Source organism: Phocoena sinus, chromosome 1 (assembly GCF_008692025.1).
Source record: "Phocoena sinus isolate mPhoSin1 chromosome 1, mPhoSin1.pri, whole genome shotgun sequence".
Taxonomy (NCBI): domain Eukaryota; kingdom Metazoa; phylum Chordata; class Mammalia; order Artiodactyla; family Phocoenidae; genus Phocoena; species Phocoena sinus.
Genome location: NC_045763.1, coordinates 151655637 through 151683117, shown reverse-complemented (window position 1 = coordinate 151683117; position 27481 = coordinate 151655637). Strand labels below are relative to the sequence as shown.

The 27481-nt window shown below is 49.9% G+C and overlaps 1 protein-coding gene and 1 pseudogene across 1 annotated transcript; one reads left to right on the top strand and one right to left on the bottom strand.

Annotated features, from left to right (window-relative positions):
• Positions 1 to 1205: 1205 nt before the first annotated feature.
• Positions 1206 to 27481, bottom strand: RAB7B (RAB7B, member RAS oncogene family). The gene is given in 7 exon segments (XM_032608385.1): positions 1206 to 3417; positions 10028 to 10153; positions 18047 to 18078; positions 18081 to 18261; positions 18983 to 19109; positions 19654 to 19722; positions 27284 to 27481. Coding segments are annotated over 6 exon segments (600 nt in total). The 5' UTR covers positions 19707 to 19722; positions 27284 to 27481; the 3' UTR covers positions 1206 to 3336.
• On the top strand, positions 24955 to 25111 carry LOC116741592 (annotated as a pseudogene).

Genomic DNA, 27481 nt, shown 5'->3' with positions numbered 1-27481 from the left:
GCACACACTGCAGAGGGAGCCTCCAGGTGCCATGCAGCAGGGCTGGCCTCACGCAGGTCCACTGTCGCAGCTGTGTCTGCTGTGCGCGGCAACTAGTTTTGGTGTTGTTGCCAGCGTGGCTGCTTTGAGGCTGCCGTTGGACTGTGCGCTCCTGGGAACAAGACCCCATTGTGGGCACCTGCCACGTGCCTGACTGCGGCATCTGCCTGTGGCTGTGGCTGCTGCAGTGGGAGCCTCTGCTGAGCAAAGAGCAAATGCAGAAACAGCATTTCCCCAAATCCCCTTGGGCACTATGGCACCCAGTAGGGCCTGGCCAGGTTTATTTGGTGAGGAGATCTGGGTTTGTTTTTCTCCAAGCCCCATGGGCGTGTGCTGCCCAGAGCCCTGGCCTGGAGTCTCTTGATTATTCACTAGCAGCCTGGGGCTGCCCCTCGGAGGAGGGCTGTAGTGGGTAGAGGAGCAGCCTGGTTGGAGCAGTCTTGTTAATCTAGGTCCTCTTCTCTGAAATAATGCTGAGGACAGGGCCCTGGGACATGCTGCCTGCCCCCCCCCCCCCCGGCCCCCGCCAGGCTCTAGTGGGCTCCTTTTGGCCAGGAGTTGCAGCCCCACATCCTGCCTCTTTCTGCGAACACCTGCCCCTACTGGCTGGGAACCGAGGGCCAGTCTCAGACTCAGGAGTTGGGGAGGGGGTGTGGAGCGGCCCACAGTGTTTTGGCTCAGTTCCATTTGCCCTGGAGATTGGTCACTAGCATGTCCCCTAGTCTTGATAGGAGGGATGCTGTGGGCCTCAGGTCCCCACTCTCCACCCCCCATGTGAACATTCAGTCCTGGCTCCTGACTCTGGGGAAGATTCAAAATGCATGGTTTGGGGCTGGTGTTGAATCTCCACGTGGCTTTTGCAAAGACAGAACCTTTTATCTCCGAGCGGCCCAGGTGGGCCTGGCCAGGGCTCTGTCATTCTGGAGGGCACTGAAAACATAGCGCTTACTCAGGCGCAGTTTCCTGGGTGTGTGCCACCTGCGCTCAGAAGGACCCCACGCTTGGTTTAATGATCCAGTGTCACCGTCTCGGAACTCTTCATGATTTTTGGCCAAGGGGTGGGGCATTTTCATTTTGGGCCCTGCCAATTACATCACTGTTCCTATTATACTCTTTGTTGTTGTCTCTGTCTTCCCTTTTATTATCTTTTGAATTTTGAACTATGGGGATATTGAAAAAAAAAAACTTCAAAAACGAAATACCACAAAAGATTAAAACGAAGAAAGACACACTTATTATTTGTTGTGCACATTTAGAATGGTTCCTACGTCCATTGCAGTGCACAAGCTGCTGCATAGACACCCACGCACCACACGTCCAATCCACAGTCCGACCGACTCCCAGGAGAGCCTGTGTGACGTGCAGGGTGCCACCCCCATGAAGCACGCAGGGTGCCACCCCCATGAAGCACACAGAGACAAAGGCGTGCTCCAGGCCACCTGCTCCTATGTCAGGTCCATGCCACTGCCCAGGATGAGCAATTCTTACTTCACAGCTGGGTGGGGAGAAGGGGTTCCCCAGACTTTCTTACTGACTCCCACCTCATATCTTCAGTGTCAGATGACACTTGGAAGTCATAGGCTAACATCCCCAGCTCTGCTGGGAGCTCAGGGAAGAATACTTCTGTGTAGACAGGAGACTTCTGTGGTGGGCATGGATGTGGTCATGGGAGACCCTGGGGGGTCATCTTGCCTATTCCCTTCAGGCTGGGCTCTATCTGTGTTGTTTATCGCCAGAAGAAAAAGAAGATTATGGCTGTAGAGATTGCAGGGACAGAGACTCCATGAGCTTTCCAGGCCCCTCTTCTAGTATTTGTCACTGATGCCGATTTCTTGCCTGAATCACCGATGCTGCAGTTTTTGCTCATCTCTCTGTAGGCTTAAGAAACTGGGATTTTCCTGCCCCACAAATCTCGAAGGGTTGAAAATGCCCAGAGCCCGAGAATAAGCTTTGAGCATCTACACAGGAAAACTGCAGCTCTTCATGGGCCCGTGGAGCTTCCGCTTTCTGCTCTTGCAGGAAGGAAAGGATCACTGCTGCCCTCTGGTGGCCAGTTGACAGACACTCAAGGAGTCATCCAGGGGGCGGGGTCCCCTTTGCTTTTCTCTGGGACAGCAGCTTTGAGTCCTCAGGTAAATTAATCCTTTCGCTGTTCCTGGAACACAAGTTTGTCCTCGACCTGGGGCCTTGGCCCTTGCTGCAACCTCTCCTCAGAATGTTCTTTGTCGAGTTCAGGTGGCAGCCCCTTTCTCATTCTCTAACCTTTGAGTCAATGTCACCTCCCCAGGGAAGCCTTCATGGACTACTTTGTCTGAAACAGCACCCAACCCCACCCCCTGTCCCTCTCTATCCCATTACCTTGTTTCACTTTGTTCAAGCGCTTACCTGCTATTTGAAAATACCTGTTTAAATTCTGTGTTTACTGACTCTCTCCCTCGCCAGAATGTCGGATCCAGGAGAGCAAGGTTGGTTACATTTGTCACTGGACCTCAATGCATCGTACGTAGTAGATACTCAAAAATACTTGTTGAAAGAATAGTAAATGTATCTCAACAAGAGCAACTGAGATTCAAGCAGAGGTTCTGGTCTTCAAAACCACACTGATGTGGGCAGGGCACATGTGACTCCCGTTTGACGGATGAATAAGCTGAAGCTCAAAGAGAGTTATGGGAGTTGCCTGAGCATCAGCAGGGAGAAATGCACCAGTCCCCGGTGGGTTTTCCTTGCACTCCCTCAGTCCTGCATTCTGGAGGGGACAAACAGGGGGTGTCCCAGGCCTGAACAGCTGCTGCCAGGGGTTGAGGTAGACCCTCACTCCCTGGCCCCGGTTACGAGGGAGCCTGAGCTGCACCCTTGTCCAAAGCTGTGCTGTGGCTCTTGAGGGCGGTGGTGGTGGATGGGCTGAGGAAGGCCAGTCCATAGGAGAACATAACAGGACTCCAGAGAGGGCGGCCTGTCTGCAGAGATGTGCGTTCTAGAGCAGGGGTGTGGCTGGGAAGGGCGCGTGGCAAGAAAGCTGGAGTCCGCGAGGGAATCGTGACTCTTCTGGGGTCTGGCTGTGACATCCGGAGTTTCATCCAGGCTCAAGGGCCCAGCCCCGGCCTCTCTACACTCAGCCTGAGGCAGGGCCACCCTCTGGTTCTGGGTCCAGTGCAGATGTGAGGGATTCAGGGCTCTGGCCGCAGAGCCTGGATTGCCATCTGAGCTTGGGCGGGCAGTGGGGCTGGTGGGGGGCCCAGGATGACCAGGCCCTGCGCGTGCTCTGTCCCTGGGTGTGCAGAGCGGGAGTCTGGAAGGTCAGCAGCAGCTGCTCTTGGACTGGTCTTCTGGTGAGAGCTTGATGGAGTCTGTGAGGTAATTCTCCAAGACGCTTCGATACTGGAGAAGGAAAAGAGTAGTCAGCGTTCGCATTCTGGCAGGCAGAGCTCCACCTGCCCTCTATTTCTTTTTTTTTTTTTTTTGCGGTACGCGGGCCTCTCACTGTTGTGGCCTCTCCCGTTGTGGAGCACAGGCTCCGGACGCGCAGGCTCAGCGGCCATGGCTCACGGGCCCAGCCGCTCCGCGGCATGTGGGATCTTCCCGGACCGGGGCACGAACCCGTGTCCCCTGCATCGGCAGGCGGACTCTCAACCACTGCGCCACCAGGGAAGCCCTGCCCTCTATTTCTTAATGGCCGATGGTGGTCGGGCTTTCTGTTCCCCCACCTTGTGCAGCTGGGAAACTGAGGCCCCGGGGGGGAGGAAGTCTTCCCCGCCCCCTCCTTCCTCACCTCCTCCTCCAGCTCCTTCCCAGGAGCCCAGAGCAGGTGGGCGGCTGCGTTAGAGGCCCAGGTCTCCTGACCTCCAACCAGGTCCCGTAACTTGCCATTCTCCAGAGGGGACAACTGAGGTGACGTTTGCCCTCAGGCAGAGATGATGACGGCCCACTCCTCATTTCTGCAGGAAACCTCTCCCTGCAAACGTCCCCACACCCCAACCTTCTCTCACCGTGCCCACCTCTCAACCTCCCACCATCCTCTGAACTTCCCATGTCCAGGGATCCCTCCCTAAAATAGACTCAATGTTTCTACTGGGGCTTTTTGCTTCTTTGCCCACCCTCCCAAAGTCTCCTGTCCCAACGAGGTCCAGAGAAAGCCCCTTCTCAGTCTAACAAGCCTCTCCCCACCCAGCTGGCCACTCCTCACCTATGACCCACCCAGCTTGGTTCAAGGGTGAGGGCATCCTTCCTCAAGGAGATGGGTTCTACACACTGAAGGGTCTCTTCTTCGAGGGATCACATCTCTTTCCTTGGCCAAGCCTCCCCCCAGTCTCCGAGCTCCCAGCTTTCATGTTCTCCCCGCAGCCGGTGGTGTGTGTGTGAGGGTGAGTGGGTAAGTGGACACGCTGGTGTGGACCTGGGCTGGACAGAGCCCCCTTTGGGCTGTCTGTCTCAAGTGCCCCTCTGAGGGGACAATTTCCAGAAGAGCGGTTTGTGCCTTCACTGATTTTTTTTCTCCTCCATGGCTCCTGGGCTCTGGCTATGGTGCCCAGCTGGTGAATGTCAACCAAAACCCTTAGTGCTGGTGACTCTGGACCCCAGGAGGCTGTGTCAGACCTGCCTGCGGCACCCTCATGATGGTCAACCCCCAAGACACATGAGAAGGTCCCATGATGCCCCATCACTCGCTGCCACCGCCAGACAGCAAGCAGTAGGTTAGCCTGACAGCACAGAGCTCAGGGCACCAGGCCTGGGACCCAGCCCTTCTTCCCACTGTTTTCTTCTTTTTTTTTGCTGTACGCGGGCCTCTCACTGTTGTGGCCTCTCCCATTGTGGAGCACAGGCAAAGGACGCGCAGGCTCAGCGGTCATGGCTCACGGGCCCAGCCACTCCGCGACACGTGGGATCTTCCCGGACCAGGGCACGAACCTGCGTCCCCTGCATTGGCAGGCGGACTCTCAACCACTGCGCCACCAGGGAAGCCCTTTGCTTCTTGAAGAGCCCCCATTTCTCACCCGCTCCCTGGTAGGGTGTCCGGGCCAGCAGAGCACCAGCTACCTTTAGTCAGCCGGGATGATGGGCTTTGAGTAGCCCTCAGCAAATTCTTTGGAGCTATTAGAATTTTATTTGTTTTATATATATATATATATATATATTTTTTTTTTTTTTCATTAGGAAAGATTAGTGTTGGGGAGTGGGGGGCAGTGTCTCCCAATGAAAGCCTGTCCCTCTGGGGATGTCTCCACACCCCAGTTCCATCTTCCCCTCCGCTGGGGAGGATCCTAGCCCACTGCTGGCAGAGCCGGCCCAGCGCACCACAGGCCTTCCCCAGCCCCTTGCCCTGAAAGAGCAGAGTCCTCCCCTGAGGTGCCTGAGGCTCCTTCCCCCAGCACTGCCCAGGTCTGCTGTGCGGGCTCGGGGCTGCACCGCCCGGGACACCATCCAGTCCTCCAGCTGGCCCCATCGGCAGGGCCCACTCACTCCACTGACACTCTGAGCCTCACAGAGAGAGACGAGGGGGAGTAGAGCATTGCTGTTTAAGTCCCTTTTTAAGCTGACTGATTCACTTCTCCCAGAAAGACAGGCTTTTGAAAAGATTCTCTTATTTTTTGTGCTTTCCTGGTCCCCCCTCACCATAAACATCAAAGAGACCTTGCCTCGGATCAGGAACTTTCCTAGCTGGGTCTTTTGGACCCAGTGGGCAGGGCCTGTTGATTCATCACCCCTGAGTATGCCTCACCCTCACGTCCACAGAAGGCCCAGCTGGGATCATGAACAGAACCTGTGCCTTGCCCTCGATGCCAGCCTTTGGGAGGGAGAGTCTAAGCTGAGGGCTTTCTGAGCTGCTTTGCACTTTATTCTAAAAACAAACAATGCTGCTTTTGAAGGTGTGAGAAATGCCCTCGTTCATTAGTTCATTACACACCGGCAAAGCCTGAGGTCTTCATGCCAGCTCTCTTCACCCAATAAGAGTCACATCCTCCCCAGGTCCAAGTCAGCCCCGAGCTCTTCCCATTTACGACATCATCTCACTCGATAATGGCATCATCTCCCTCCTCAGGTTTCCTGCAAACCTTCCAAGTCACTGGCAGTCCATTATTAGATTTCCTGTGTAATTCTCTTCTCCAGACCCCAGTCATCTTAGCAAGTATGTGCATGTCTAACTGTAAAGTAACACCATAGTATCCTAATGCATCATTCAGTGGGGATGTGACTGTGGGAGTCTGCCCCTCCAAGCCTGGTCACCTCATAGCCCTGACTTAGATCCTACATCCTGAGGACCTCATAAAAGTCCTATAATTTCACTAAGCTGACCTGCCTGTCAGCCTGCTTCCCTCCCGGATGTGGCAAGTTTGTCTTTCTCTAATTAATCCGAAAGGAACCGGCCTCCGTGCTGCAGCTCACGCTGGGCCCAGCAGGGATGGTATTGCCAAATTGGTAAGAGCAAAATCCCTTCATCCCAAATCCCCAAAGCAGGTGGGTGTCCCTTCTTTGATTATGAGGGCATTCTTAGTCATATTTTGGAATAACTAAATACCCTAATCCTGAAAGTGGCCAGATTGGGAAACTAAAGTAACTAGCTACCTTCTCTCCTTTCAAAATGTAAACCGAGTACCTCTTCTGGCGCTCTACCTGTAAGCTGCTCTTTCCATCCAGAGTCACTGCAGAACTCAGACATTCCAAGGAACCTCAAGGAACCCCAAATGCCATGTGCTCCATTTGCCTCCTCCTCTTGTGACACTTCTGCTTTCCCCTCTCTTTTCTATCTTGGTCTATAGCATCACTAATCAATCATCCCTCCATTTGCCAAGCTAGAAAACCTCGGTATCAACCTCAACAGCTCCTGATTCCTTCTCTCCTACATTTGATCATCATCAACCCCTGATGGTGCTCCCTCCAAAGTCTCTTTAATCTACCCCGTCCTTGCCGTCTTCATCCTCTCTTGCCTGGACCTTTCTGAATCACCCATCAAGCGCATCCTCCCTGAAGCATGAAACTTCCCTGCTGAAAGCCCTTAGCCATGGCTTTCATTTAAACATAGTTTACCTTTTATTTAATGCCTTCTCTGTGCTCCCAGATTATTTTATTTAGCCCTGGTAACTACCCCATGAGGAAGATACTATCACTTGTACTTTAAAGGGAAGGAAGTGATGGCTTAGGGGAGGCTGTATGACTTGTCAGGGACACAGTGAGTAAGAGGTAGAGCCAGGAAATAAGCCAGACCCACCCGGCTTAAGAGCCCAACTCTTCCCACCCCAGGCTGCGGCTCCCTCCTTATTCTAGCAGCACGTCCTCACGTCTTCCTCTCCAAATACTCTGGGCTGGGGTGAATGAGCACATGACCTCCCTAGGAAGGAGGGGAGAGGTACTTGTAGGAAATGTCCTTGAAAACTCCTGTTTGATTTTAAAGTATAGATTTGGAAACTCCAGTTTCACCTTAAAAATCCATGTGAGTTTTTACATTCAGTGCTCCAGTAGTTATGTTTATTTTAGGGTGAAATGTTTCCCTTCCAGATTTCTGAATAATAGAGACATTGCTGGAAGATGCGCCCTGCTGGCCTCCAGGTCCATACTGGGCCCCTGTGTGCCCTGGGAGTGTGGTAGCGGGTCTAGAGGTCATGGGCCTACAGTATGAAGTCCAAGGTCTGGTTGGGGCTCACCAGGCCTTCATTGTCTGGTGCTGTTGGCCTTGAGAGCCCCATCGCTCACCTCGGCCCAGCGGCCCCACTTCCCTCCATGCCACGGTTCTTCCTCTTACAGACGGAGCCCACAGTGGTCCCTCACGTGAGCCCTGTGGACTCACGCCTGGGCCTCTGCCACACCCTTCTCTCCGCCCTTCTGCGGCTCTTGCTTGTGCTTTCAACGGCCTACCATGTCCCCCCACGCAAACTGCATATGACCTTTCAACCTCCAACTCACATGTCACCTCTCTGGGCAGGCATCCTTGCCCGCCCTTGCCACCAGCACCTCTGAGTCACCTTGATGCCTTGGCCGTGTCACCTCCCCGCCCCAGCCCATGGCACTTACCTCACTCCATGGCAGTCTATCTGTTTTCTTTTTTCTTTTGTAAATCTATATTTTTTGTCTTTTCCATTATGGCCTATTACAGGATATTGAATATAGTTCCCTGTGCCATACAATAGGACCTTGGTGTTTCTCCATTCTATATATACGAGTTTGCATCTGCTAATCCCAAACTCCCAATCCTTCCCTCCCCTCCCCCCTCCCCCTTGGCAACCGCAAGCCTGTTCTCTCTGCATGACCTCCGGTTTTGGATGCCTTACTCCTTTACCTGACCGTGGGGCCACTGAGGTCCACATCTCCAGCCCTAGCCTGACAACTCAAGAACGTTTATGGGATGGAATTATTTCCATCTTATGAGGAAATCGAGGCTCAGAGAAGTCATATGTCTTGCCCAGGGGTCCACTTGAAAGCATGAGGGCGGGGTCAAACCCAGGTCAGTCTGACTGCGGGTATCACACCCGTGACTGACAAACTTCTCATCGGTAAATTTCCCCCATCATTGTGAGGGACTGACATGGGGTCGCCAATCCATTGTTTTGCCAAGTAAGGACAATGGAAAAGAAAAACAAGCAGACAACTACCATCCACTCACATCACTGTGTCATAAAAGTGACACAGCAGAAGGACATAGTTTCAAGAATGAAGGACACTCCTTCTCCAGAAAGGACAGATGCTAACTGCACACAGACACTGCTGTGGGCTGAGGGAGCTCCCTGTGACTAAGCACTTGGCAATCATTGCACTGTGCTTGTGGAGGATCAGCGATCACGTATCACCCTATGAGGTCAAACGGCATCCCTCACCTTCCAGGGAACGGCGTAAGCAGGCACATTTGCATCACTGAACTGTGCGATAGAGCAGCGCCTCTTGACCATGTGCTAGAGACAGACACCCTCTTCTTCCTTTTTAACGTGACACAGTGAGGGCTGGGGGCCAGGAGGGGAAGCATGAATAATAGCACACGGGGGCAAACTCTGAGATGAAGGCAACGGGGTGTAAGGGTGGCAAGCTCGAGCCCTCTCCCTGGGCAGCTGCTACGGGTGGCTGCTGTCCCTCCCCGTTGTGGACAACCCACAGGGCAGGGCCAGGCAGACCAGTGACAGCAGGCCCTTCCACAGAGGGGAGCCCTCCGACTGCCCATCCTCATTCGCTCCTTTCCTCAGTTCAGAATCACTGCCGTGATTGATCTCCCCATTTCTAAGAAGCCCACCTCGATTGCATATGGCAGAATAATGAAACATGCTGAGCCCCTCCCTGTGCAAATCTCTCACGGACCCTCTTCAGAGTTTCTGAACTCTATATCAGAATGGCATTAAACCCTGCTAATACTGCCAGGTGACCTCTGATCTTCCTCTTCTCTCTCCCCCTTCTCTCCCCTGCAGTGTGGGCTGTGTGTCCCTCCTCTGGGGCCCCATCACCAGTCCTTGCCCACCATGCAGTGCCTGCACTGCTGCCACTCCTGTACCGATCTGTCTCCCTTATGAGAGCAAGGGACCTCGGAGCCCTGGACGGGACCTGACACACGTGACATACTCAACACGTGCTTGTTGAGAGACTACACCAAGTGGTCTACATCTATCCATCATTTTGATTGGAGGATGTCAGCAACTCCCGCAGGCTTCATTATTCCACTTGGACCAATACTTGGCACCTTGGGGCTTCTCTCCCGTCAGTGAGGACTGAACTAGAGCATTACTTCTCAAACTCTTACTAAATTAGAGTCTCCAGGGTGAGGTATCGAACTGTATTTTTTAGAAACTCCACAAATGATAATCAGCCGGATTGAGGGACCACCGATGATGGATTCTAAGGAAGCTTTATGCCTCTGGTATTCTGTGGTTCCAGAATTGGAATGTTGAGCCCATTCAACAACTGATTAATGAAGATGATGAGCAATCCTGTCCCACCCTCGTCCCTCCCAATATATACTTTTCCGGACGCTCCTGAGTTGCCCCATCCTAGGGGGCAGCTGGCAGGTGCCACTCACCCTTGACAGAGCCCGACTGGCCAGCATCTCGAAGGCTTGTACCACATTGATGTCATTCTTGGCACTGACTTCAAAATAGGGAATACCCTTCTCTTACACCAGTCTTAGGGCTACCTCCTGTGGCACCTGCACGAGGGGAAGAAATGATCACTGTTCCTGTGTCCCCATCTCCACCATCCCCACCACGATTATCACCAATCATCACAGCCCACTTTCCCTACCACCACTCTCATTTATTGAGAACCTTCCACGTGTCTGTAAGTTTACAGGTGTTATTATTATTTTTAAAATTAATTAGTTAATTTATTTTGGCTGCGTGGGTCTTCATTGCTGCACGCAGGCTTCTCTCCTAGTTGCAGCGAATGGGGGCTACTCTTCGTTGCGGTGTGTGGGCTTCTCACTGCGGTGGCTTCTCTCGTTGTGGAGGGCGGGCTCTAGGCACATGGGCTTCAGTAGTTGTGGCTCGCGGGCTCATGGCTTAGTTGCTCCGCGGCATGTGGGATCTTCCTGGACCAGGGCTCGAACCCGTGTCCCTGCATTGGCAGGCAGATTCTTAACCACTGCGCCACCAGGGAAGCCACACATGTTATTTTTTAACATAACCAATGAAGTAGCTATTGTTAGCTCCATTTTACACATGAGGAGTCCGAGACTGGAGTGTGTGGGGCTGAGCAGGGTTTGAATACAGGCTTGGAAGAATTAGAGCCCTCTGCACTATGCCATCTTCTTAAGGCCTACACTAGGAGCTTCTTCCTGCCATTGACTCCTTCCTCAGTCCCTTCAAAGGGAGGTGGACATAACAGACACTAGCCAGGGAGGGAGGACTTCCTTCTCCTGAGCTGGCTGACCAGGCCCATGCTGCTGGGCAGAGACTCAGGTCCCTGTTAACCCTTCTTCCCCAGGGTAGAGTCTTGGAACAGTTGATAAGCTGCCACTCTGGCCAGATACTAGGTTAGACATCCGATCATATTAACTCACTTAATCCTCTAACAAACCTTGTGAAACGGGTCTTTTTAGCTTCACTTTATAGATAAGAACACTGAGCCTCAGAGAGGTTCAGCAGCTTGCCTCAGATCACACAGCTTAGGAAGGCAGAACTTGGATCCAGCCACGGCTCAGTACTCCCACGGCATCTGCAGTGCCCTCTTCAGGGCACTGCACAGAATTGTGCGGCTGGTCTGTCTCTCCCACCGGACTGCAGGTTTCTTGAACTCAGGGTCAGGACTTTTAGCTCTCGGCCTGGCACCATGAACACTCAGTACAGGTTGAATGAATACGGCTCTACCCAAATGCAAACGCCCATCACAGTTTGAGGATGTTACATTGGAGAATGCTCTGGCAGCCCTGTGGGTTACTTCCAAAGACAATCGGTTCAACTGAGTTTAGTCTAATCAATTATTCTGGGGAAGAGGGATGACCATATATTGATATTTGCTGTGCCTGATACTTTCTAACCATTATTTCACTTTAAGGGAGCCAAGGTTTTTCTCATGGAGAAAGAATCTTTCTGCCCCTTTCCTTGAACCCAGGGCAGCCAGGGGGAGATCTGAGACTGTTCCTTGTCACATTGTCTCCTGCAGGTTCTGGAAAGTCTAGCTTACTGGGATTCAAGGAACCATCACTGTCCCCTGTCTCTTTGGCCCTTGCTGTCCTGGCCTCAGGAGTGGCAAGCAGGCCCCAGGGGCTCACGGCTCTCTTTCACAAAGCCTCTGTTGTCCAGTGGCATTGCTCTGGTATTGTGAGGCTCGCTTCCTAAGACTGCAGGGTAGAAACTGGGGTAGCCAAGCAGCCTGCCCTCTGGGGAGCCCGGATGACACCTCTGGCCCCCCGCGCTCAGTCTCCCTGGAGCTGCTGCACTTGAGCAGAGCAGGGGGAGGGTCCAGGCCCTGGTCTTGGCCTCTGATCTCTAAGGTCCTCCTGCCTTTTGGGGCGAGGGGCTCCCGAACTGGCCACAACTGCTCTGTTCTGTGGAGCATAGATGTCCTTGATCTGGTGCACGACCAAGAAGCCTAACAGATCGGGGAAGATCCTGAACGATGTGGATGAAGAATCCAGGCTGGCCAAGCTGCTGATCATTATTGTCCTTCTAGTAACACACAAATAAATAATCATTAGAAATTAACATGTTATAATAATACCTTGATGGCATCTTTGGAATCCCAAAGGTTTTGCATCTTTTGAAGTTCTTTAAAAGACCTTAGGGTGGGCTTCCCTGGTGGCCCAGTGGTTGAGAATCCACCTGCCAATGCAGGGGACACGGGTTCGAGCCCCGTGTCCCACGTGCTGCGGAGCAACTAAGCCTGTGCGCCACAACCACTGAAGCCAGTGTGCCTAGAGCCCGTGCTCCGCGACAAGAGAAGACATGGCAATGAGAAGCCCGCGCACCGCAACGAAGAGTATCCCCCGCTCGCCACAACTAGAGGAACCCACACGCAGCAATGAAGACCCAACGCAGCCAAAAATAAATTTAAAAAAAGAAAGAAAGAAAGAAAAGAAAAAGAAGTTAAAAAAAGAGACATTAGGGCAAGGACTGGACTTACCCTTCTTATTGCTCCCCCTTCTTTATATCCTACCGCCACCAGCTAATGAGCATTTTTCTGGGCACGTTGTTGGTGCTCAGGAGTTGCAGTAAAAATGGAAGTAAATTGCAGTGAAGTTAAGTGTCTCTGCTTCTCCAAGAGGCAGGGAGATTTTTCATATGCTATGGCGTGAGAAGCTGAAGCCCAGACTGGTGCCCAAGGTCACCCAGAGACAAAGCTAGGGAGACAAGCCCACACCTACAGCCCGATGATCTCTCTGTCCCTTCTCTACCACTGACAGTGACTGGGCCTGCCCAGAGTCCGGTTATGACGGACGTTTTCTCTCACTCCTCCCCGATCATTCTCTGTCTGGTTTTTATGGAGTGATTAAATACACACTCTAGAATATCAGTTGAGGTTGTGTTGCAAATGAACATTCCTTTTATATCCCCTCACCTCTCCCACTCAACCTCAGAATGTCGCCCTGGGAAGAAAATGACCCACACAGCACTTTTCCCTTCCAATTCTAGTTACAGCTTCGTGATTTTTAAAATCATCTTGTCTTCTTTTATTTATAAAATAACAGCTATTTATAATTTAGGCTCTGACTGTGGAAATAAACTCAGGGTGTCAGCCGTGGGGACATGGGAAGTATGAAAATCTTGAAAGTGTAACTTCCATTGATTTTGTTTTGGCTGACAATATACTACTTTTTTTTTTTTTTTTTTTTTCGGTACGCCGGCCTCTCACTGTTATGGCCTCTCCCATTGTGGAGCACAGGCTCCGAACGCGCAGGCCCAGCGGCCATGGCTCACGGGCCTAGCCGCTCCGTGGCATGTGGGATCTTCCCAGACCGGGGCACGAACCCGTGTCCCCTGCATCGGCAGGCAGACTCAACCACTGCGCCACCAGGGAAGTCCTATACTACTTTTTAAAAATTAATTTATTTTTATTTTTGGCTGTTTTGAGTCTTTGTTGCTGTACGTGGGCTTTCTCTAGTTGAGGCGAGCAGGGGCTACCCTTCGTTGCAGTGCGTGGGCTTCTCATTGTGGTTGCTTCTCTTGTTGCGGAGCACGGGCTCTAGGCGTGAGGGCTTCAGTAGTTGTGGCACGTGGGCTCAGTAGTTGTGGCTCGCGGGCTCTAGCACGCAGGCTCAGTAGTTGCGGTGCACGGGCTTAGTTGCTCCATGGCATGTGGGATCTTCCCGGACCAGGGCTTGAACCTGTGTCCCCTGCATTGGCAGGTGGGTTCTTAACCACTGCGCCACAAGGGAAGTCCCAACAATATACTATTAACATTTTACTTTCCCTGTTACAATTTGGCTTGTTCATTAAAAGTCAGATGTTTGACAAAATTAGTCCACTTTGCAGACTTTTATTTATGATGCTTTTCCATCTCATATGCATTTAATTAATTACTTTGTTTGCCTTTGGCCACACCACATAGCATGTGAGATCTTAGTTCCCCAGTCAGGGATTGAATCTGTGCCCCTGCAGTGGAAGCGCGGAGTACCAACAACTGGACGCCAGGGAATTCCCTAATATGCATTTATTTATTTATTTATTTATTTTGCGTACGACGGGCCTCTCACCGTTGGTGGCCTCTCCCGTTGCAGAGCACAGGCTCCGGACGTGCAGGCTCAGCGGCCATGGCTCACGGGCCCAGCCGCTCGCGGGCATGTGGGATCCTCCCGGACCGGGGCGCGAACCTGCGTCCCCCTGCATCGGCAGACGGACCTCTCAAACACTGCGTCACAGGGAAGCCCCTATTTATTATTTTTTTTTAACCTCTTTATTGGAGTATAATGCTTTACATGGTGTGTTCGTTTCTGCTTTATAACAAAGTGAATCAGCTCTCCATATACATATGTCCCCATACTTCCTATGCAATTTAAAATGATCAATTGTGTGTGTTAAGAGTAGTGTACCGATACATCTTAAAACCGATCAAAAATAGCAAGAAAATATAATCGCAATGTTATGAATCAGCAGTAAGTTAGAAACTGCCTGAGTGTAGAGCAAAGAATTCACAAGCCTAGTGAATAAATTCCTTGTAGCACAGGTGCTAGCAGAACTGTTCCTTCCAATAAACTATTTTTTTTCACTTTTACCTTGTGTAGAAGGTGTAGGGGTTTTAAGAAAAATCTAAGTCAGTAATTTCTTTAAAATTATCCCGGTGAGGTATTGATTGATTGATTGTGGTAAAATATACATAAACATAAAATTTACCATTTCAACTATATTCAAGTGTACAGTTCAGTGGCATTAGTACGTTCACATCTTTGTGTAACCATCACCACTGCTCATTTCCACAGCTTTTTCATCATCCCACATCTAGCATATATGTTTTAAATATTCATTTTCGTTTGGTTAAGTAGGAAGAGCTTCCCGATCTTCCCAGCCCACACCTTGGAGATATTAAATTAAGGAGGGTAACATGACTGTTCCATGTATTAAGACTGCCACGTGCTTTGTAGGCATCATTGCCTATAATCCTCAAACAACCTCATGAAATCTGAGTCTGGTCTCTATTTCACAAAGAAAGCTGGAACTGGCCAAGGACACACACGAATTTGAGCATGAATTTGAGCCCAGAGGAAGGTGCCCCTTCCGGTGGCCCTCAGCACTTATCCACTCAACCCTGTGCAAGCGGGGAGCGTCTCCAGCCTGGATCTCCAAGCCCATGGGTGTGCCTCTCAGCGACTGGCGGTGTCCCCTGCTGGGTCTGTGCCGTTTGAGGGCAGCCGCTTCCCAGCCTCACCTCTAGCTCCACGATCCCTGGGTCTCTGGATGGAAGTCCCTCTGCCTCTCCCCACTTCCAGTTCCTCCTCTCCACTTCCCTGTGCTCATTTCATGGCTGCGAGCACTTCCTTACCTCTGTTCCTCCTGCCTCCCTTCAAGCCCTTCCCTTGTCACCCTCTCCAGTGCGGGTTATTTCCACATCCTACTCAGTACAGACCCCAGAGACCTGGATGGGCTTGCCTGGGTCTTTTGCTGCTTCTTTCAAACTTCTATTCTTCCTCTCTCTGCAGAACAAAGCTCATCCCCCTGCAGCTGGGATTGGGGCCCCCTCTACCCCTCTGAGTCATCACCTATGCCTCCCATCCTGCCAGGTACCCCCTGGTTCACTGAACACTTGCAATCTTGTGAAGCTTCCTCTGCATGCAGCCCCCAACGCTCACGAGAGCCTCACACTTCCTTCCCCTGTAGCCGTCTTCACCTTCTCTCCACTCAGCCTCTCCTTCCCAGGGCCAGACCCAGGGCCTCCATTGTCTGGTTCTCCTTTCCCCTCCCTCCTTCTGCCCTGTTCCTCAACCTCTGACAGCCTCCTGGTTGTCGGACTCTCAGTCTCGAACTCCCTCGACTGTCCACCCCACGACTTGCAGGTATATGAAGCAAGATGTGAAATGGAAGTTTTGGCAGAGACACTACAGTGTGATTGATGCCAGGTATCAAGTTGGTTGGGAGACAGACCACCCCTGGGACCGTGCACATTTCCAAAAGTTCATGACCAAGAATCTGCTAGACGACTCTAACACCCCCGGCATGGAATAAAAGGATTGAAAAGGAGGGTTAAAAAGGATTTTTTCTGTGGAGGGGAGAGTTGTGTTGGGGGGACACCCCTCCCAAGAGGGAGACCATGTAAGGCCTCACCTCTGGCCAGAAGGGGGCTTCAAGGAGGCCACTTGGAAAGGTTAACATATGACCCCTGGAGTTTGGTGGCTACAGTGGATTGGTATCTGATTGCATCTGAGGGATTTAAGGCAAAGGCAACAGGGCAGAGAGAGGACAGACTGCACTGAGAACGAATTACCCTTGGCCCTACAGTGGAGCCAGAATGCATGCGTGTGCCTTATGAAAGAGAGGCGGGCTCCACAGAGAGCTAACCAGCCTGGAGCTGTTGTAAACCCCATCAGGAAGCGTGTCTGCAGGAGGAGGGGACCCCCACGGAGTGGAGGATGGCTCTTAAGCTCCTACATTAGGAGCTGAGGAAGAATATGCAAGACCCTTGTCAGGGGAGGTACAGTTAAATGTTCCCAGTGGAGACTTCTTAGGACCCAAAGGCGTAATCCACCAAGAGACAGCTTGAAATACCTGTTGGGTCCGGAGAGCACAAACTATCTTAAGACAGTACCCGTCAAATAAGCGTTTTTTCACTTCTCCTGACCTCTTGTCCCTCTTTTTGCTTCATTCCTGATGGGGTCTGAAACCAGAATTATCCTGAGAAGGGGAGGAAGTGTGGACACATAACGTTGGCAATGAGATGCCCCTGCTAGACCACAGTGCTCTCGCTTGCAGCTGGCCCAGTGGAAGAAGAGAGACCCTTGGCTGTGAATGAACTTAGGACTTTGAATCTTATTTGAGATCGGATGTTCGTAATTAGACAATTGACACTAAATTTGCAACCTGAAGTTACCACAGAATTGATGACTTCTAGATTTCTGTTTCCAGCACAGACTTCTCCTTTGACGTTTCATTCTTATGTGTTCTAAAGCCTACTGGTCATTTCCAACTAGTTGTTCTCCAAGCTCCTCCAACTCAGCATGTCAGAACCAAACTCATCTCTCTCTCTGAACAAGAGGCTCTTCTCTATGGTGGTAATAGTTTAGTTGGAAGCACCACCATCCATTCATCCCCCACCCATCCATCATTCCAAATGATGCCTCAGTTCTCCTATCACTTTTCTCCATTTGAACACTTCAGATACGAACCCCATTTATTTTCTCTATTTGAAACACTAAGACAACTTGTTCAGATGCTCTTTTTGGGGTCCTTTGGGCTTCGTTTGGCACAAGAACATCTTTTATAAATTGTCTACCTTTATTCTTTTCTCATTAGTAGGCAACGGCGAACAGAGCTCTACTCAATGCCACTGCAGTGGTAAACACCTACATAAGTGTGGTCACTGCAGCCATGGAGCAAGCCGATCATTCGTCAAGTGGCTGGCCAGATGATACAGAATATGCTTAAGCTAATAAGAAATAAATACCGTATTACTACTTTCCCAGAAAATTTGTAGTTTCAAGAATTCATAACTGCAGACCCCCTATCTGACCTGGGTAGAAATACTGTTCTACAGGTTAATTCAAATCCCACCTGCCTACTTCTGATGCCTTCATTCTTCCATTCCCTGTCTCTAGACAAAATTGCCTTCGGTTCTCAGCTCACATCATTCTATTTCTTACCTTTGTTCTTGCTGTTTCTTCAGCCTGGAACCCACTTCCTTATAGGAAGCCCTTTCTATACTCTGGGCTTAAGTCGATAGATGCCCTTTCACTATGGTCCCAAATATCCAAGGTGTATCTCTATGATTGCTTATGATTTATCTTATTGTATCATAAGTGTCTTTAAATTATCTGCATCCATTACTCGACTGTGAAATTCTTAAGGTAAGGACTCTGCCTGATTCAACTCTGTATGTGTGGGACTTAACTCAGTGCCTGGCATATAGCCAGTCCTCACATGTTTGGTAAATGAATGAATGAATGAGTCAGCGGTACCTGCCGGTCTGCCAGATCGATCTTGTTCCCAGCACCACCATGGGGTAGGACTGCTCCATTGGAATGGTTTTGGCCAGAACTTCATCCCTCCAGGTTTCCAGGGCTTCAAAGGTCTCCAGGTCAGTGACATCAAAAGCCAGGATGCAGCCATCAGAGCCTTTGTAGAAGGTAGACACCATGGAGCGGAATCGCTCCTGTCCTCCTGTGTCCCAGATCTGGAGGGGAAGAACAGAGGCTCCATGGGGCTGTGATGAGTGGCTGAAGGTATGCCCAACCAGGTCACATCATGTCAAAGCTTCCTTTTCTGGGTAGGGGGCAGATAGTCCTGGCACAGGTGCACGAGGTCCTTTCACACACGGGCATCACACACCCTGTCACCCATGTACACTACAGAATCTCTGCAGTAATATTTAACATCCCAAGAGTACTTTCACATCTGAGTCCTCATTTTCCACCTAGGGCATCAGGACAGGCATTGTTCTTCCACCTGATAGATTTGGACCTTGGGAGTGACTTGCACAAGTCCACTTGGCAAGTTTTCCACGGAACCTGAGCCTTAGGGTGGGGCCTCTTAATTCTGGATTAGTGCTCTTTCTTCTAGATCAGGGATCAGTAAATTTTTCCGTAAAGGGACATATAGTAAATAACGTAGGCTTTGCAGACTATACACCGTCTGTTGCCACTACTCTTCTGCTGTTGTACTGTGAAAGCAGCCAAAGAGACCGTGAGTAAACAAACGGGCAGGGCTGTGTTCCAATAAAACTTTCTTTTCAAAAGCAGATGGCGGACCAGATTTGGCCCATGAATTAAAGTTTGCTGATCTATGCTCTAGACTCTTCTAGCTCCTGGTGCACATTGCTATGTGAGTGGCCGTCCAGGGAATGTGGGGTGATATTCAGGTGTGTATGTTGAAGAGGGAATGAGAGGGCAGCTCACCTGTAGCTTCAAAGTTGTGTCATCCAGTATGATAATCTTGGAGAGGATGCTGGCTCCCAGTGTGGTCTGATAGTCCTCGTAAAATGTCTTGTGCACGAATCGGTGGAGGAGGGAAGTCTTTCCAACACTAAGGAAAAAACCCAGACACATGTGGACATACACACACACACACACACACACACACACACACACACATCCATACCTTTCTCAACATCTTACCATGACCCTCTCACCACTGTCTCTCTCTGAGATTTTGAATTTCTAACATTTGCAGTTTGAGTAGCTTGCTAATACTAGGGAATGGACACAAGAAGCAGGGACCAAAGTGAGCAGAGAAGTTTGCAGAGCTGAGTGCCTCACAGCAAAAGGTTCAGGTCTTTCCTGTATGTGGCAGGAGGTAGGAGGGCAGAGAGATGCTAAATGGCTTTTGCCCAATTCACACACCTAGTTACTGCAGAGTTAAGTGCAGAGCTGGGGTCAGAAACCAGGTAGCCTGACTCCCAGTCTCTTTCTCCCATCTCAGCTCCCTTCCCTGGGGTGGAATGCCCTCCCTGGTGCCACTCTGAATCAGAAAGGGACCCATGCAAGGTGGGAACACATACAGGACGTCTCACTGTTCTTGGGTAGGGGCTTCTTCCCAACCCCCAGACCCCGAGCTGAACTTGGCTTACCCCAGGGCTCCGATGATGATGAGCTTGAGGTCCACCTTCTTTTGAGGATTCATGGAGGGGCTTCAGAGCCTGTAGGGAAACAGAAGTCATCTACATGCTGGCCGGAGTAACCCTGTGGCCATTGTCACTGGGGCTGGTCTCTACTTTCCCCTCGTCATGTGCAGAACTCTGTCCTGGGATCGGATGGGTTTGTTCTCCAAAAGAGGCGGATGACTCAGCAACCCTTACACACCCACCTCCTCACCGCCCCCTGCCCCCGGGGGTCTCCCTGAGGCTGGAAGGATGGTGGCCCCGCCCTGTAGAACAGGCACACCTCTTACCTTTCAGCTCTACCAACCCCGTGGAGCACCAAGGCTGGACTGGACTGAACAGAGGCCTCGCAGACAGCCTCTGTTCCAAGCCTGGAGCCAGGGATGGAGGGAAGAGGAGATGGGGGTGGGACAAAGGGCCCATTGTTAGGACTGCTGAGAGGCTTTGGATGGAAGAGTGGCCTTCCTTCAGCCCGAGGTGTTGCTGCATTGGCAGAATCAAAAGACTCCCTCTAATGCAGCTGGTGGGGGTGTAACTGGTACATGTTTCTGGAAAGCTGCTTGGCATCGAGTATTGAGAGCCTTAAACGTGTCCCTGCCCTCCACTTCTAGGAATTTGTCCTAAAAACATAATCTGAAATGCAGGCAAAGACTCTTCTTTAAGAATGTTCTTTCCCAGCGTCATTTATAAACATCCAACAATAAAGAAAAAAAAAATCATGGCACACGATGAACTATTAAGCAGTCATTAAAATGGAGTTTGTGAGCATATTATAATAACGTGGGAAAATGCTTACGCCACAGGATCTAAATGAAAAACAGAAGACACTAAACTGTACATACCATACCGCCCCCCCCAAGTATTGAAATGAATTCCTACTTGCATGGAAAAAGATCTAGAAAGGAATATATTAAAAACGTAAGTGGTTAATTCTGGGTGGTAGGAAACTATGATTTTAATTTTGTTCTCTGTACTTTTTAGTACATTCCAATTTTTTTTTAACAACACACATGTCAAACATGTATTGTTCCTATAAGAGAAAAATACTTGTATGTCTGTTTTATACATATAAATTATATATGTATATATATTGTGATTATTAACAAGATAAAGCAAAACTGTCTCAGGGAATTATGCTTAACTGGCTCTTTGGTTCTACCCTTACACGCACACACATATATACTATTCCCAACTCCTGGGTCTTCTGATCTTGGATGCGGTAGATGTATTGAGTTAGCCTTGATCTGACTCTGCCTGGTTGAGGTAGCAAAAGTTGGTCAGCTTGAACTTGCCTGGTACTGGGAAAAAGCTCTCAACTGGACGTCCTGAGGTTTTGGTTCTAATTCTCACTTTGCCACTGCGTGACCTTGGGCCAATTACTTCCCCTCTTTGAGTCTTGGCTTTCCAACTAGAGGAGGAGCCATCTGGGCCCCAAGGCCCAAGGCCCCTTCTGGTTGAAAAATGCTTTATCTACTGGAGTGTAACTCACTGGGCCACGAGAGCCTTGCCCAGGGCAAAAGACAAAGCAAATAGGAGCCCACTCCAGGGAGTCATCAGGGGAGAAAGGAAAGGGGTGAGTGATAACAGCAGAGAGAAAATGTCAAGTGCCCCGACAGAGGCCCCAAGAAACTGCTGTGAGAATTCAGGGCTGGGGGAGAAGCTGCCAATCCAACTGGGCCCTGAGGAAATGACACATGTAGTTGGGGGTGATATTTCCAAGGAGGAAATGAAATATCAAAGCTCTGGGAACAGGGGAGTGGAGAAGGTGGATGGTCTGCTTCAGCGAAGGGTGAGGCGAAGGGTGTGGAGAGACAAAAGCCTAGAAAGGAAGCAAGGTTAAGATGGGTCATGAATACAGACCAAGGATTCTGTCATTCATTTATTCATTCGTCAAACATTTCCCACGCTTCAGACAGGCAGAGGAAGAGAATTCAAAGTATTAACAGGGGCTGGTATTTTGTAATGGGTGTCACCGCCCACAAGGAAACCAGCCAAGGGAGAAGTGACTCAGAAGCTTCTGAAAGGCATGTGTCTCTAAGCATCAGTTACCAGTCGGGAAGGGGAGCAAGGGTGAGCTCTTTCCTAAAGGCTTTGGTACAACCCGCTAACTTAGCCTCAAAAGCCAATAGAGTGCCCTGGAAAGGGAGTCAGAACAAAAGGAAGGCAGGGGAAGTGGGAAGGGAACCAGCATTGGCTGAGCACCTGCAGGGGCTGCTCTGTAGGGCTTAGGAAATCATGAGCTATGAGATGAGTACAACGGGGGCTCAGAGAAGCCAAGTCACTCATAACTCATCTAAGGCCCCACAGGTAGTATACGGATGAGTTAATGTGTGAGTCAAAGGCCAGAGAAGGCTGCTTGCTCTGTGCCATGTTGCCCCCTGACGTCCTGAGTTTGAACCGTAGAATCTGTGTGCACAGGATCTAGGGCACTGGGCTCAGGTTTGGTGAACCCCAACAAGACCCTGGTAGAGCTGCAGGGGATCGAGAGAAAGGCAGCCAAAGTGACAAGAGCCACAGTGGAAGCCAAGGGAATGGGCTGCTGAACAGGAGCCGTCGTGTGTGGACTGACCACAGGGGTCAAAAGAGCCTCCTGAGGCAGAGGGGAGCAGATTCACACGTTGCCATGCGGAGTTGTCAACGCTCACACTATAAGCTAAGGTCTACTCGCCTGGTGGTGTGGTAGAGCACTTTGCGAATATGCAAATAAACATATCATCGGGAGGTTAATAAATGAATACATTATTATACTACATTTAACACACATAGTACATTATTATAATGCATTTATGGCACAAATTAAGGGCTCAAGAAACGTTAGCACACAGACATACCTTGTGGGATTGATACTACTCTTATCTCTGTTTTACCACTGAAGAAACAGGTGTTTAGAGAAGTTAAGTATGTAGTTCATCTCTAAAAGCACGGTCTGTAAGTGGCAGAACTGGGACTTGAATACAGGCCTGACTCCAGAGATCACACTCTTAGCTGCTAGGTCCTACTTACTGCCTTCTGTGAAACTAGAATGAGGATCACACACCCTGCCACTTGGTGCCCCTGTCGGAGAGTCTGGGGGGCTGGATGGTTTGGGTTTGACATGGTGCGGCAGAGCTGGTGTGCGTATGAAGGGAAAGCTGGGGTTGAGGGCGGGGTAGGTGGAAAGTGCATGCGTATAACAGAGGATCAATATCCACTATGTGTAAAGCACTCTACAATCAAAGACGACACAGAACATAAAAACGGGCAAAGAATATAAATAAGTAACCAGTAGAGATCTTATAAATGATAAGTAGTAAGCTTTGGGAGACACTTAAACTTACTAATTTTTAAGGACATGCAAAGTTAAAAAATACCACTCTTTTACCCACCAGAGTGGCAAAAATTCAGAAGATTGATGATAATATTTAGTGTTGACAAGTGGGTGGGGGGAAACTCTTGTTTACTGCTGATAGACTATGAATTGGCACTGTCTTTTTTGGACAGCAGTTTGACAGTATCAAAATTTAATATGCATATACCCTAGATTCTAATTCTAGGAGTCTATCCAACAGAAATACACATATGCTCAAACATACATTTTTACAAAGGTAATTGCTGAAGAACATTGTAACCTAAATGTCCATCAATAAAAGACCCTTGGCATAAATTATGATCCATACATACTCTGAAATACTAGGCAGTTTTTAAATGAGTGAAGTAATGAAGTGGAAAAATATGACAATTTAAGTGAAAAAAAATCACTGGACATTTTGTATAGTATGATCCCAATTGTATAAAAACAACAACCCTATGTGTGTGACTATATGTTTAATATTATATGTATGCTTGTCCTGTATTACACAGAAAGCTATGGATAGATACATACTAAATGATTAATAGGAGGTGGGGAAAGGTAGATCAGAGGCAAGGAGCTATTGTTCTATTTTATATATTCCTTCTGTTAAAATTTGTTACACAAGTCTAAGTTGTTACTGTAATTAAAAATATCAAGTAGGGCTTCCTTGGTGGCACAGCGGTTAAGAATCCGCCTGCCAGTGCAGGGTACACGGGTTTGATTCCTGGTCCAGGAAGATCCCACACGCCACAGAGCAACTAAGCCCGTGAGCCACAACTACTGAAGCCCATGCGCCTAGAGCCCGTGCTCCGCAACAAGAGAGGTCACCGCAATGAGAAGCCCGTGCACCACAACGAAGAGTAAACCCCGCTCACCGCAACTAGAGAAAGCCCGCGTGCAGCAACGAAGACCCAATGTAGCCAAAAATGAATAAATAAATTTTTTAAAAATTAAAAAAATAAAAAAAGCCTGGTGAGGACTTTTCAGTGTATGTGGCATGAAGTCCAGTTTCCTGGCTTAAATTCCTGGAATTCCTCACCACGTCTAAAAAGATATATATATATCAAATAAAGACAACATTTCTTTATAAAGAGCAGGTGGAAGGATGGCAGCCCAAAGACATCTGAGTGTGACTTTCTGACAGGACAAGTCACTTTTGTGTCTGGGGCAGGAGAGAGAGGCCTCCTGGGACTCTGGAGTGATCATGAGTTTTGGAGTCAGAGTTTTCATCCCACCTCCATATATTTGTGACGGTGGGAGAGTTTCTTAACCTTGGTGAGTCTGTTCCCTTGTGGGTAAAATAGACATCACTCATGGCTGTGGCTGATTCTGCAGTGTGGCATGTGTCATGCTCTTAGAGCAAATTGGAAAGACCTGGCTAAACGGTTAAACACGGTGGGGGGCAGATACCTGATTTGTAGTGCCTGCCGCTTTCTGTGGTGTAAATACTCCCACCGTGGCTGATTTCAAGCTACCAGTGCGGATCATTCTCCAGTTCACTACAGAAGGACCCCAAAGTTCATCTAGTCTGACCTCCCACCCAGAGCTTGAGCCACCTGCACCATATTCATGGAAAGATGGCCAGACTTGCCCCACAGAACTTGCCTCCACTAGGGGTGGATTTCTCCTGGAAGCCACAGAAAAAATGCTCAGTTCCTCTACTACTTGCCAGCCCTCCTGAGATTTAAAGCCTTGCAGTTTTACTTGAGTCTTTTCTTCTCCAGATTCTTATAACTCACCTCAGCCTTTACTCTGAGCCCCCTTCACCCACCACTGCCCTAGTTCTTCCTCTGGATGAGCCCTCAAAGTCTGCTGCCATGCAGATTCCCCTACACCCCGCCAGAAGGGCAGGGATTTGCTGAGGCTGCTATTTACAATAGCCTGTCTCTCTCTTCCCTTCTCCACCACCTTGGTGTGTGTGGTTGACTCTGTTCCTTGCCATGCCTTCTCACAAGACATTCAGGATCAAGCAATTCCTGGCCAGGAAAAAAAAACAGAATTGTCCCACTCGCCCAATGGATTTGCATGAAAACTGGTCATAAAATCAGGTACAACTCTAAGAGGAGATATTGGAGAAGAGCCAAGCTGGGTCTGTAAGGAATCACACACGAGACGGCCCACATATCCATGCTGTATCAAGGTCGCTGGCATCTTACCATATCTAGCTGTCCACTGTCTGGACAGCAGGACATGTTCTATTGGGAAAAATGATTTTCCTCTTTGTTTCTATGCTTCTGCACTAGGAGGTTGGTTCAGTAGTAAATATGTGAGCCCTTTTGCTTGAAAAATAAAATAAAATAAAACAGCTTGGTCGTTGGTCCCAGGATAACTAGCAGCAAGAGGACTATGTCACTGGCAATGGAGGGTGGCTTGAGGGTAGACACTGGATGGGCTCACCAGGGAACCACATGCAGATTTCAGACTGTGGCTGAAGGTCTTTCTTGTATACTTTGGGCTCTGCCCTTGGCTGGGCTTTGGCAATGTCTGTCCTTTTAAGCCTCCTTCCTCCCACTCAGCTGACTCAGATACTTTAAACCAGTGCATCCTCCTAGAGGCCAGACTGAGTCATCACCCTCCACCGTTAAATAACAGTGAAAAGCAGGTTTGCAATGCAGGGCCCCCCTTCAGCCGGCTCAGGTCTGAACAGAGCAGAGTCTGCCGGGGACTGTTCTCCACTGCACGTGACTAACTCTCCTCCCCATCTTGCCTGGCAGGACTTCTAAGCCCTAGCCTTGCCCATCTGCCAAAGCTCAGTGTAGCTCAGTGCCCAGGGAGTGAGAAAGATGGAGTTGATGCCTCCTCAGTGTCCCCACCCCATGCAACACATTCTTTTTAAAGTCAGTCTTCTAAGAACTCTTGGACCTGCTGTGCTTTTACCTTCTCACTTTGCTTCTCTCTACCCTCCTGGCCCCAACCGGGACGCAGACACAACCTTCCGCCTAAAAGAGGTGTTGGGTGAGGTGTCATTTCTGCTGATGGGGGGGAGGGATGAGAGGCAGTGAGCAGGGGGGCAGCTGAGATTTCTGAAGCAGGCAAAGCCTCCCCTCCTCATACCATCTTACCCCATGTCACTGCCTCCCCTCTCTGCTCCCACGCTTTGGAAAATAACAAATGTATCCACCCTAAAACATAAATGGGATTTACAATCTTGAAGTAAGTTTGCCTTTGAAAAGAGGCTATCGGGGAGCATACGTCTTTATTGCCTCTCAGGAAGGCTTACAAGTCTGCCTCACCCACCCAAATCCTAGCAGGTTTAGACCTGCTCTCTTCGGGAAGTGTACCCACAGCCCTGGTTTCAGGAGGCTCAGCACTCCTGTTCTTTAAGTTCCTTGGGGGTATTAGTTCTATTTCCCCAAGTAGACTGTCAGTGTCCAGTGGGCAGGACAATGTTTCACACCTCTCCGTATCCCCCCAAAGAGTCTGACCCATGCTGGGAATACTGAGTCTTCAATAAATAGTCATTTATCCATCCATCCATCCATTCCCATCCATCCATCCATCCATCTTTCTGTCCATCCATTCATCCATTCATCTGTCCATCCATCCATCAATCTATCCATCCATCCAGCACATGGACTGCATGCCTACCACACACTATGTAGGTCTGAGGATATAGGTAAGTTACTATCTCCATGTGACCTGTGGTGGGGGATTGATCTGTAAGTCCAAAGAAATTATTTTTATTAATATACAATGCTAGCAACTATAGGACACTTTGCAGTTAAAAAAATGCCATCATAGCCCAGTGGATTTCAGAGTCAGGAACAGCTAGTTTGTGGCAAGCTGAGACTAACATCTGGGCCTGTCCAACACTGTTCATTGGCTTCCCAAGCATCACAGAGCTGTGCTGAGAGGCGTATTTACAGTTTAGAACAAGAGGGACACTTTCCTACTCCAGGGGTTCCCCCTTCCCCGACGAGACCCTTGGGTTGACACGGTTCCATCCCAGAAGGTGCCCTGTCAAAGTGGCGAGGAGACTCTGGGTGCTAGCAGGACACAGCCCTGCTGAAGGGCTCCGGTCTCTGTCTGGCCCTTCTCTGACTGTGCTGGCAGCTGCATGGCTTTGCTGCTGACAGCCGGCCGTGCAGAGCCCCGAGCCGGGCCCCAACTCCCCTGGCTGGGCAGGGAGTCCTTTCTGCCTTGGCTCGCTGCCACGCCCTGGGAGTTACTCAGGCGTGGGTGTTCTTTGGGCTGGATCTAAACCCTGCAGCTGACAGATTCTAAGCCTCCCTTGCCTCCACTCCTCTCCGCACCCCAAAACCCAAATACCTCTGGGGCTGCTGGAATAGACAGGAACCGAGAAAAGCTTCCAGGGCCCTTTCAGCCTCTGACGACAGGCGGGGAATCCCTCTGGGTCGGGGTCTCCTCTTAGAGCAGCAGTCTCAGCCGGGTTAGAGGAAAAAGGCTTTGGGAGTAAAAAAGAGTTTGTTGAGGCTAAGCCACTTCCTTCTGAGTTTTCCTCCTCTC